The 12,960-nt window shown below is 35.4% G+C and overlaps 1 protein-coding gene across 1 annotated transcript in view; it reads left to right on the top strand.

The window, feature by feature from the left end:
• Positions 1 to 207: 207 nt before the first annotated feature.
• LOC134675470 (lysine-specific demethylase RSBN1L) overlaps positions 208 to 12,960 on the top strand; it is a 31,973-nt gene continuing 19,220 nt past the window's right edge. Inside the window, exon 1 of the mRNA XM_063533740.1 lies at positions 208 to 615. Within this exon, the coding sequence (XP_063389810.1) occupies positions 405 to 615 (211 nt within the window). The 5' untranslated portion in view covers positions 208 to 404. The remainder of the gene's footprint in view (positions 616 to 12,960) is intronic.

The raw sequence follows: 12,960 nt of genomic DNA, 5'->3' as shown, positions 1-12,960 counted from the left end.
TGCGGTATCAGAGAGGGCGCTGAAATTTACTGTTTTTTTTAAACAAATAAAAGCCGAAATTTATTATTTTACAAATAAAAAAATATATTTATGAGAATTATCAGGAATCAAATATTGCATATTAGGTAATAAAAATAACATGTCTGTTTGGCTGTATGAAACAGTGTCAGTGCCTTAATCGGCATACGACATTTTGTACGTGTTGAAAAACTCCACAAAAAAAGTGTGAGTTAGCAGTAAATGGCGTCGCAAGTTGTTTTTTATTCCGAATCAATGTGTTTCTCGCCGTTTTGTGAAATTGTAAACTGTATCCACGTTGCCAGTGTGTCATTTGTTAGTGGCGTGGTTATTTAAGTGACGAAACCAGCGTATGTTTTGTTGATACCAGCTTTGGCTTCTAAACAATGGCGTCCAGTGGCCCGCTGGATTCCCATGTAAAAGTTGGTGAAAATTGCGATTATACTGACGAATACATCAGTGGAAATAGCGATGCAGACGCCGGCGAAGCCACTAAACGTCGTCGGGTGACGCACGACTATCGAAAACTTTCGAAACTGGGATATGATCCAACTATGTCAACCACTTCGAGACAGGGCTCTACATCGGAACCTAAAGGTAATCTATGCTATACACTTGCCAACACCAGCTTTAATCTACTATAAAATGTTTCTTAACGTGTTTACGTGGATATGAGTGTATGTTTTTGTTAGTAATTTTGGTGGGAAATTTGTTAACCTATGAATATACTAAGTTACATCATGTATAGAGGTCATTACTGTTGATAAACATTTCATCGTATTTTAGAAGTATTTTTTGTTATCTATCATATATTTTGAAGTTTTTCGAAGTTTACAAGCTGGTTAATGGAGTATTTGCAATGGTATTCTGAGCATTGCATCAATGTACTGACCTTGCTAAGACTTTCTACTCTACGCCGCTTTTAATTTACGATGACGTTATATAGTGCATTGAATAGCATATTTAAAGTCCTTCAACCTACATTATGAATATGAACTTACAATACATCTGGATTTATTCTTAATATTTAAATGTTCTATGTCAAAATAAAGACTTGGCTTAAAGGACTCTCATCACGGCCATAATTGTTTAAAAATATAAAAAATGTTCTATGAATATCATAGTACATACTTGTTTTCACCTGGAATTCACATGGAAAGTTATGTAAAAATTAAATGGTATAGGAAATTCTAGTTTTACCAATCTTCATTTATTTTTAGGATGGTGTTCTAATAAATCTAGACAACTATATTCAGAGATAATTTATGAAGTTTTATTGATTCTATCATAAAATTAAAGCTACCCATATAAATTTGATTGTTTTTCACTGTAATTTATTCAGAGCAATCATGGTGCAATGAAACAAAAGTAGGTAAAGACAAACACCTGAAACACTTAATTAAATATATTGATTGAACTGATTGATTGAAATTGAACACATATTAACTCACATATATGAAAAATTGCCCTAAGTGTTGATTTTATGGTGTCCAGAAAGTATAGAATAGATGCACCGGATATTCGGTTACTATCAGGTATCCGGCCCTTATTTTACTATCTGGCCAGATACCAGATAGTGCCCTACTATCCGGCTGGATACCAGATAGTAACTTTGCTTGATTTCGGAGTAAACAAACTGGTCACTACGAAACAGGTCAAAACCTGCACAATGCGCACCTGAAAAACCGAATTATAGGTATAGTTCCGCCGGCCGAATATTCGGCGGCCGGATACCGAATATTCGGCCGAGGTTCAGGCCGGATATCCGGTATCCATCCAATCAACTATCCGTTGCATCTCTACCAGAAAGGTGTGGATAGCAATGCCGATCCACTGAGCGAAATATTTTCAGCCCTCCAGTCACCCCAAACCTTTATAAGCTGCCTTGTTAACATAGAAACTAGTAATTCTTGTATAATATGTATATTGATATATTTCATGATCTCGGAAATGGCTCTAACAATTTCGATGAAACTCCAGGGCCGTCACATGCTTGTTGCTGACCCTTAGGCCCCCCCCACATCTAGCGTCTTTCGAGCGTCGGCGTCTGGTCAGCGCTATGGAAAATGACGTCGGTGCGCAGTTGCGTAGACGTTGCGTCGACGTCGCGTCGTGCTGCGGCCATAGAGTTGTAGACGCCGACGCTCGAAAGACGCTAGATGTGGGGGGGCCCTTAAAGAACCCTTCATGTCAGATATGTGGTTGTGTATGACAAGATACTGCAGCATTAGGTAGAATTTACTTAACATTCACTGAGAAAAAGGAAAATCCTTTGTAGGGTTTTTTTATTCATAAGATAAGATAAGAATAGCCTTTATTGACCAAATGATAAAATTTCAGTACATATTACATTTGAATAAATTGACATTTCATTTATATCAATTAGTTTTAATATTTTTCCTTATTAAGTTTAATAAATAATTTTAATGCTTTTTAATATTTCAGTCTGCCTTTTCCCCAAGTCTACTATATATATATATATATGTGATGCATCTAATATAGATGTAGATAACTTGACATAATTGACTAAATCTATCCTAATACTTTTATTTTTAAATTTTAATTTCATTGACATTGTTTTATTACTATATTGTTTTAATGATTGCATGTTAATAATTAGTAAATTAGTAGTATAGCTCAATAGTGGGACCGGATTTTTGCACTAAAAGTTTTGATAATTCTAAAGTTGAAAAAGTGATACTTATCTGATATAGGACATATTTTTAAGCATATATGCTATATATGATGAAAAGTTAGAACGAGCGTTAGATATAAATTAGGTATTTATATATTTTTAGTAATGATTTTTTAATATTGAATTAAAGTGCAATGTTTAAGTTCCATTGTTTATAATATGTATGACGCTTTATAATGTAAAATTATTAGAATTTTTTTTAACGTGCTTCTTTGTCAAACTACAATTAGCTTATTATTTTGTCGATATTGAATTAAAGTTTAATAAATCCACAATAACATATCTAAATTTATAAGTTAATAGGCAAGCTAAAAAGCTAGAAGAATAAGATATATGCTTTAGAATTAATATACGTTTTTTGTCCTATAAGATCTAATATTGAATTAGAGTCTGTAAAAATAAGTCTATTACTATAAAATAATATACGCAGCCATATTATGGAAAGTAAGAAATTTCTGTGTGTAGCTTGCATTGTAATAGTAAAATCTAGTTAAAAAGGCGCGAAATTCATACATACGCCGCGCTGGTCCGTCAGTCGCCGGCGCGGCGCTCGAGAGCCTATCATAGCCTACCTATACCTCGCCCCTCGCCCCACCTCCCGCTCAGTAACACTGTCTGTCTTTTCTTATCATTCATTTGTTTGTTTACCGTGCACATATATAAATTAGATGCGGACATTACGTGAAATTAAAATATCTTATTAAGTAAAAATACCTACAGCTGGTCAATCAGATCTTGTCAGTAGAAAGAGGCGGCAAATTTGAAAAATGTAGGTGCGAAGGGATATCGTTCCATAGAAAATTTGAATTTCGCGCCTTTTTTTAGTGACAAGATTTGCTTGACCAGCTATATTTCATTATCTTGACTAATATTGTAATAAAAATGTACAAGATATTCACAACTATTTTTTACTATACATAGTTTGTCAAAGGACTGTCTCATTTCAAACATAGACAGGGAGAATCATCATACTATCTTTGACTTACACTAGTACTAGCACCCAAAAGAAAAGGATGAATATAGTTTTTTTGTTTTTATTTACTGACAAATTGGTTTGACCAACTATACCTATTTCTGGTTCCTATTGTCATGTCCTGTCCTATTCAACGTCAATATCATAATATGTATATTATAAACCAACTGATCAATATTACACGGTATACATCTTGAATATACAATAAGGTAAGTGGCCTCACTTACCTTATTGTATATTCCGTGTGGGCCGTATATGCCTATATACAGCCCACCTTAAATTAAAATGGTTTTTTTTAATAAACAGGATATGAAGTATGAAAAACTCACTCAAATAGGTTTCTCATTTATTTAAGTTTCTTCATTATACCAAAATAGTTATAAAAATATTACGATACTCTTGGAAAATATACCTTTTATAAAAGTCCTATTATGGGCCTTATTGAACACTACCAGTGTATTACTTAATCCCGCAAAAAATAATCATTTTGACAGTAGGTAATAACAGATTTTATTGTTTTTAACTTAAGACTTATACATATACAAATAACAATATTTGATACTTCATAACAGGAGGATTTATTTATAATAAGTGAAAATAATTATTTTGGGTCTTAATAACTAAAGATATAAAAATTGTCTAGTTTACGCGAAAATAGTAGGTAACTAAACATAAATCTTTATTAGTTACAGTAGTCTCATTTTTTAACATCTGGGGGCACGGCAGTGCCCCCGCCAAGACGAGAAAAGCGCAAGGGCACTATCTACCTTTTCTCGAAGCGCTTCGTCGTTTTTTGGAACCCTCATAACTTGGGGTTGGATTATACCAGATAAACAAAGTTCTCGTACTTATTAAGCATATCAATTGCATAGCTCTTATACTTTAGATTTTATTCATATCTAAAAACTTCGATTTCGTCACTGACTCACTCACTTGATGATCATCAATACCGGGTACTTCCTGAAGTCCTCTAAGAAGCTGAAATTTGGTATGTAAGATAGTTTTAGTACACAAACAACAAATAAATTCAAAAAAAAATTATCCCTAAGGGGATGAAGATGGGGTTTAATTTTGTATGGGAAATCAATAATCGCTGAACCGATTTAGTTGAAATTTGGTATGTAGATAGGTATTGTCATGGGGAAGGATATAGAATAGATTTCAACCTCAAAGTTTACCCTTACGGGGTGAAGGCAGATTTCAACCCCAAAGTTTACCCTTACGGGGTGAAGGGTTATATGGGGAATCAGTAAGAAGTACATTGTGTAACAGATGCCCCCAGATACTTATTTCAGGATTTTTAATAGTAAATCACCCCCAACCCTTTAAATTAGGGGATGGAAGATTGTCATAAACAACTTACAAAAAGAAGTGAAATCCCATCAAAAACATTTTGATGTACAATGTTGCCCAAACGAAACCATAAGGCTCGCACTGTCAAAAAGTTATCAGATCTCTTGCCAAGCTTCTAACTCTACAAGCCCTCTAACTTTACTAGCTCTACACCAAAAGTGTGTGGCTTGGCCGTTTCGTTTCTACAAGAACTATTGTATGTAAGTATAATACAAAAAACCGCCCAAATGCGAGTCGCACTCGCGTTCCAAGGGTTCTGTACATTACACAATTTTTAACAATATATTTTTTTAAGAGAAAAGTGAGTAGTCTTTAAAAAACCCGTAGGTATCGGAAAACTAGGTACTTAAGTCCGACTCACGCTTGACTGCACATTTCTAATAGGTTTTCCTGTCATCTATAGGAAGAGAGCTAATATGTGTATTTTTTTCATAATTTTAGACCCAGTAGTTTCGGAGATAAGGGGGGAGGGGGGAATGGTCATTTTTTGCGTATTTTCTTAAATCACTTCTAAACTATTTATTTTAAAATTATGAAAAAATATATCTGAGATTCTTACAATGAGCCCCTTTGTTTGATATATATATATATATGTATATATATATATATATATATATATATTTTTTTAATTTATTGAACAATAAGCTAAATAAAGTACATTATTATTACAAGACCCATCGTGGGCAAAACCTTGAGGAGGTTTGTATGCCGATGGGGAGTTCGAGAAAATAACATGACAATATACATATCTATCTTTCTACTAATTAAAATTCTAACAAAATTCTCTTATATTATTGCATATTCTAATTCTCTTATATTAATTATAACAAGATATAGTTTTTTTTTTCTTCTATTTATCATTCATCTCAAAAGTGACCCCTTTATTTGAATTTCTATTATTTACTTTACGTGTATGTCCTTGGGCTAGAGACTTACATGTGTATACCAAATTTCAACTTATTGGTGCAGTAGTTGCGGAGCAAATAGGCTGTGACAGACGGACAGCCAGACACACGAGTGATCCTATAAGGGTTCAGTATTTTTCCTTTTGAGGTACGGAACCCTAAAAATAATGAATTTAATAAATTTTTCACCTTATGCCCATGTGGCGGTAGCGAAACAGCCAACCCACATATTTTGACTAAGGTGTAGAGTTAGTGAAGTTAGGGCTTGTAGAGTTTGAAGCTTGGCTCGACAAGAGATCTGACAACTTTTTGACAGTGCGAGTCTTATGGTTTCGTCTTAGCAACAAAATTTACATGAAAATGTGTTTGGTGGGATATTTTTTTACAGTAAAAATATTTAGTCGTAACAGTAAGTATTATCTTTTAACATAATTTTTACAGTACATCTGGTGCTACATTACGACCGGTGCTATAATAAGCACGTTAAAACACTCCCTTTGACCGTGTTTTAAAATTCGTCACTCGTTGCAAAATATCTATTTTTCGCAATTCTATCGTAAAAGAAAAGAAAACTAACGAAGAGGTTTTACGCATACGAGGGCCGCACTGAAAGTTTTGCGTAACTTTTGAATAAAATCATTTATAACCATAATAATACATTTATTGCTTCTCAAAATGTTTCCCTTTACATTCTATGCACATATTCACTCGCTCAGACCATTTTTGGAAGCATGAGGCCTAATCACTTGACTGCATGTTTTCGACGTGGTGATGAAACGTAGTAACTGCCTTATCCGGGGTCTTAAATGTCAAACCCCAAATTAAATCCTTAATTTTGGGAAATAGATAGAAGTCACAGGGTGCAATGTCTGGATTATAATCCGTATAAGAGACATTTTCCACGTTTTCGTAATGAAAAAATGTTTTTGCCTTTATTGCGGTATCGGTGGACGCATTATTATGACGCAGGAGGATGCGGCTTCTCGGTCGTCTCTCGCGGTCTTTTTCAATGACTGCGGGCACACAAATGGTAGTGTACTACTCAGTATTTAACGTTCTTTTATTATTTAAAAGTACGGTACAAAAAAGTCGCGTTTAAAAAAACAGACGATAAAAATGTTTGGCAACGCTTTTGGCTTGTTGAACTTCTATGGGCCTCCTGTCACCTTCGAAAGACCCATTGACTGGACTAATGCCTTTTTTCCGGATCGTAGCAGTAAATCCAGATTTCATCTCCTCTAACGATGTTATATACAGCATTTGAACTTTCTTGCTTGTACTTACGCAGCATTTCTCGGCACCAGTCAAAAAGTACCTGTTTTTGGACTGAAGTTAATTCGTGAGGAATCCAAAGACAACAAGGCTTCCCGACTTTTAAATATTCTTGTAAAATCTTTTGTATTTGTCTCATACCTATCCCTAATTGTCCTCAAATTTCGTCATAGGTGATTCGTGGGTTTTCTTCAATGAGTCGTCTCACAGTAGCCACGTTTCCTTGAATGATCGCCGTGGACGGTCGACCTTCACGAAAATCATTATCTAGAATAATACTGTCTCTACTAAATTTACCATACCAACGCCTCACGATGCTCTGATGTGGTGCTTCAATCCCAAAAGCATTTTGAAGGCAAGCACTACACTCTTGCGGAGTAAGCGAACTTTTAAAATCATAACAAAATCATAGCTCTAAAAATATTTTCGCGTTAAAGCCACGTTCAACGCACTGACTTACTTTGACAAGCCATTAAAAACAAAAGACGATCGATTTGTCGCCAACATTTGTCACATTCCATAATCAAAAGCCTGTATTTTTTTTAAATATACAATTCATAATTTAAATGTTTACCAGTGGCCAGTAGTGCAAAACATTCAGTGTGGCCTATGTAGTAGGAGAGAGGAGGAGTTTGTTAAGAACTATAGACAATAGAAGAGGAAGGATGCTTGGGCACCTGATACGACACGACGAATTTATCAAAAATATCATAGAAGGGAAAGTTGAAGCAAACAGGAAGAGGGGAAGACCAAGGAGAGCGTACATGGATCAAATAAAGGAAAAGATCAAAGTCGTGTCGTATCGGGCTGTCAAAGAGAAGGCGGAGGACCGCCAAACATGGAATTTGCTCCACCGACAAGAGTCATACTCTTAAATATATGATGATGATCGTAAATACCTACCTATGTATTAACAAAAAAAAGTCACTTGTAATTAGTTACTGCCTTTAAAAAGTATAAGTGCCTCAATGTTATTAGACTTTTTGATTCTTTAAAACGTCTTTAGGTCAATAAAGCAAGTGAAAAATTATTAGAGTTAGACCAAGAAAAGTCTGCAGCAATTTTGACAGCCCACGCAGTGCAAGTGTTATTTATAAGTCATAATTTCATAGAAGTTTCTTCAAATCGACCTTATTAATAAGAGATTAAAAATATTGAAAATTATCTTAAAATATTTTAATCTAATATTTCATCTCATACGTTCAATAAGGCCCGGGACTAGACCTTTTTACCTGCACTGACAGTGGGCCTTCTTAGCAACAAGTACAAATTCAGAATAATTGGGAATAATAGGGAGCAACTGCTATTTTTGAATGCTGGGCCTTGTTACCCGCCGGGCCTCATATGCCTGCACCTCATCTACCTTATTTATTTGTTTTACAAGGGGAAAAGTTGTTGATTAACCGCTCGTGCTAATATTGATACCCAAACAAGCGAAACATTTTTTTTTATTAAATAGGAGGCAAACGAGCAGACGGATCATCTGGTGGTTAGCGATTACCGCCGCCCATGGACACCCGCAACACCAGAAGGGTTGCAAGCGCGTTGCCGACCTTTAAGATGGGGGTCTTTGAAGGTTTGAAGGTCGTATCGGACAGTTCATTCCACAGTTTGGCTGTTCGAGGCATTCACAAATTCAAACATTCTAAAATTGAACCACGAGCGTAGTTAGTGGTTCGTAAAGTTGAACCTTGAGCGTAGTGAAGGTTTCAAGGGACGAAGGTTAAATAAAATTTTCACCACATCAGCTCGTAAAGGCCCTCTTGATTGTTCGTAACGGATAAGAAAAGTGGCATTTAATTTGATGCAAATTTTGAGTTGTTACCGTAGGTAAATTGGATCAGTTGGTTGGTAATATTGACTTTAAAATGATAAATATTGAATAACGTCAGTTTGAAATTGATTTTATGATAAAGTAAATATTATCGGAGATGATCGCTCTTAAAAAATATATGTCGCTAGTCATTTATAACCTAAAAGCGCCAAATTACGCAAAATTATATTGAAATGACACCTGTGTATTGAATTTGAAGAATACTTTAACAAGGGTAGTTATCTGTATGACAATGCACCTAAAATAATTTTCAAATGTATCTATTATTTCTGTACTTAACACGATAACGAATTCTACGTAAACGAAACCGCGGGCAATCCCTAGTACATATAGAAATAAATAAGGGAAGGTAAGTTTTCATTAGTGTACTGTGTAAAATAACTATTTACCATTGATAATAATTTTATAAACGCTTTGCGTATTTTTAAGGGCACCGCGCTAACCGCTAGCCGCAACCGTCGATCGCTGCCTCCTGCCACGGCGCACAGCGCGGCGCGCGCAAACGCCGCGCGTTTGAAATGTAACTTAATATAAGCTCGGAATGCATACTTACGTATCAGTATTTAGTGTCGCCGTGATTTTATATTTCTAATCTTTTGTGTGAGAAGTAAGATCTTTATTATGACCGTGTAATATTAACTCTACAAACTTTAATTCAATATTGGCTATACTGCTTAACGAGAAATCAATATCTAGACAAGCACATTGTCTACATTTCTAACTTTTTACATGTATACTAAGTTGATAGATAATATCGTGATTTTGCAATATCAGCTACTCTAATTCTGTATTTTCATAATAATTCCTGTTTTTACGTTCACCAGAAAGCAGCTGTTCCAGATTTCTAAAAACCGAATAGTGTGAATAAATTAAAGTGTTATTGAATATGTTAAAGTTTTTTGTAACTTTAATTTTATATTTACATAGTTATTTAGCAAAAATTAAAAATTTAAATATGGCCGAACGCTCCACCTAAAATTTTCTAACTTTTTACATGAATGTTATTTAACATGCTTACAATAACATATCAAAAAAGAAAAAACTTTAATGTTATCAAAACCCATTTTTGTTCCACCGCTGGTCTAGTAGTATTGTAAATATTTTGCATGTTGATGTTAAGTCGACTGAATACTGTGTCTAACTATTTTATTATAAGATCTGATTGTTACATATTCAAGCAAATAAATATTTTCTATTCTATTCTATTCTTGATGGGTATTTATACAATGGCACAAATTATCGGTGTTTCATTGTTCATATGTTTAAAAAGAAAGGCTACCAAGTTTTTAGGGTTCCATACCCAAAGGGCGATTGTGCACTACAATGAATTTTACTGTCTGGCAGTCCGAGTTTTTACGGTCCGATATGGCACGCCATTAAATGTATATAGTAGCTTGTGCACTAAACGTAATTTTACCGTCCGACATTTTACTTTTCCCCATTCCGGACAGTTTTTTTCCGGTCTGAGATGACAGCTATGAAAAACGTGTTTATGCTTGTGCACTGCGTCTGGAATTAGTATTATTCAAGACTTGGCCGGGCGGGGGCGGGCTAGGGGGGGTGAGTGTTTCATGCCACTGCGCCGCACCTGCGAGTAAAAAGACGGACAAGTGCACAAGCCAATCATCCGTTTTTTTAGGGTTCCGTACCCTAAGGGTAAAACGGGACCCTATTACTAAGACTTCGCTGTCCGTCCGTCTGTCTGTCACCAGGCTGTATCTCACGAACCGTGATAGCTAGACAGTTGAAATTTTCACAGATGATGTATTTCTGTTGCCGCTATAACAACAAATACTAAAAACAGAATAAAATAAAGATTTAAATGGGGCTCCCATACAACAAACGTGATTTTTGACCAAAGTTAAGCAACGTCGGGAGTGGTCAGTACTTGGATGGGTGACCGTATTTTTTTTGCATTATGGTACGGAACCCTTCGTGCGCGAGTCCGACTCGCACTTGCCCGGTTTTTTCATGCCATATCGGACCATGAAAACTCGGACTGCCGGACAGTAAAATTCATTGTAGTGCACAATCGCCCAAAGGGTAAAAACGGGACCCTCTTACTAAGACTGCGCTGTCCGTCTGTCTGTCTGTCTGTCACTATGCTGTACCTCATGAACCATGATAGTTGAAATTTTCAAAGATGTATTTCTGTTGCTGCTATAACAACAAATACTAAAAAGTACGGAACTCTTGGTGGGCGAGTCCAATTCGCACTTGTCCGGGTTTATTAAAAGACTTGAACACCTCTAAAAAAATTTCTGAAAAAATCTGGGTTCAGACAGACACTAGTTATTAGCTGTCAACACAGTATACATATTATCCTAGACTTTCTAGTTAAGTACTGACCTGGTAAATTAAATAGAGAGGGATAAAAGATTTATGTTACATACAAAAATAATACATCTTTTTATAACCCAATCGTTAGAATGTGTCGTCAGTACAATGATTTAGTTTCACAATATAGAGACATCGATATTTTCAACTCACGGCTAGCAGTTTTCAAGAGGCAAGTCATTAGTGTTCTTGGCCACCATACTACACAACAACAATAGTAAGCAATTTAACATGTTACGATCATTTATGTAATTTTAAAATTTAGTATGTTTTTAAGATATTTTGTGTGTTTTTTTTTATAATTTTAGGATAGTTTTTGCTCGTTGTTACTTATTGTTCTTGCTGTGCTCACTAATTTTGGATGGCATTTTTATACAAAGCCTACCACTTTTATTGTAATCATGCATTGAATGTCGTCTGTATAGTGTGCCTTATGAATAAAATAAAATAAAAATAAAAAGCGGCTGCCAAGTAGTCAGATCAACTGAATCAAAACAACTGTATTAACGAAATAATCCATTCAAATATCAACCTTAGTATTTAAGCCAAAAGACTAATTTGTGAGACCGGGTCATATTCAAATAATAATTGTGTTGTTTATAGCTAAAATGTATTCACATTTTCAGTTATTGTGTATGTGAATAATGTTCATTAGGCCAAGCAATAAGAAGGTATAGAGAGAAATGCTTGGAACACCATTTTTGACCTCTATCTGATTTCCCTTTAAATCTTTTTTGAGCATTCGTTTCCTGAGCTAGACATAAGTTACCGAAAACTGTTTTGGATATAACTGGGCCTGTTTTTTTCCCCTCTTATATGCCTTCGATAACATGCAAAATATTGGATGTAAGCTTTGTATTCTTTCTCTAGTCAGAATCATTACTTATTAAGAACGCAGTTTGGACATACTTAATTATAAGGGGCCAGCAACGGGCTTGTGACCCAGGCTCAGCGCACCACGGGAGTGACGGTGCGATTCGGGAAATGATTTAGAGATTCACTAGATATGAAATAGTAAACATATGTGACGTTCCACGGCAAAAGTACCTTATGGCGGCTGGCGCTTACGCTATTATTAATATTCCAATCCCGCTCCAATATTCAGCCGGGGCAATGGTACCTTTTGCCGTGGAACGTCACATATCTTTACATATGTATAATAAAATAAAATAAAATAAAAAAGCCCTTTATTCATTGTAAAGTGTTTACATAAAAAATTTAAAATAAAACTATGACTTATAATATGTGTTTTACTAATGAATCCCTAGTGGGTAAAGGCCTCCTCCATTGCTGCCCATTTGTCCCTGTCTTGTGCTGTCGCCATCCAGTCTGTGCCGGCTGTTCTTTTTAAGTCTTCCTCCCAACGCATTTGTGGTCTGCCCCGGCCTCTTTTGCCAAGTGGACCTCTCCATTTGGTGACTATTAATGTCCATCTCTTATCTGTAAGTCTTGCTGTATGGCCTGCCCACTTCCACTTTAGTCTTTTTGCATAGCTCAAGGCATCTGTTGCTCCTGTTTTTTCTCTTATTTTTGAGTGTCTTATTTTTTCTATTTTTCTTATATTGAGCATGCT

The sequence above is a fragment of the Cydia fagiglandana genome, chromosome 22 (genome assembly GCF_963556715.1).
Source record: "Cydia fagiglandana chromosome 22, ilCydFagi1.1, whole genome shotgun sequence".
Classification (NCBI taxonomy): Eukaryota; Metazoa; Arthropoda; class Insecta; order Lepidoptera; family Tortricidae; genus Cydia; species Cydia fagiglandana.
The sequence above is the reverse complement of the archived record's forward strand: the minus strand, read 5'-3'. Positions and strand labels throughout refer to the sequence as shown.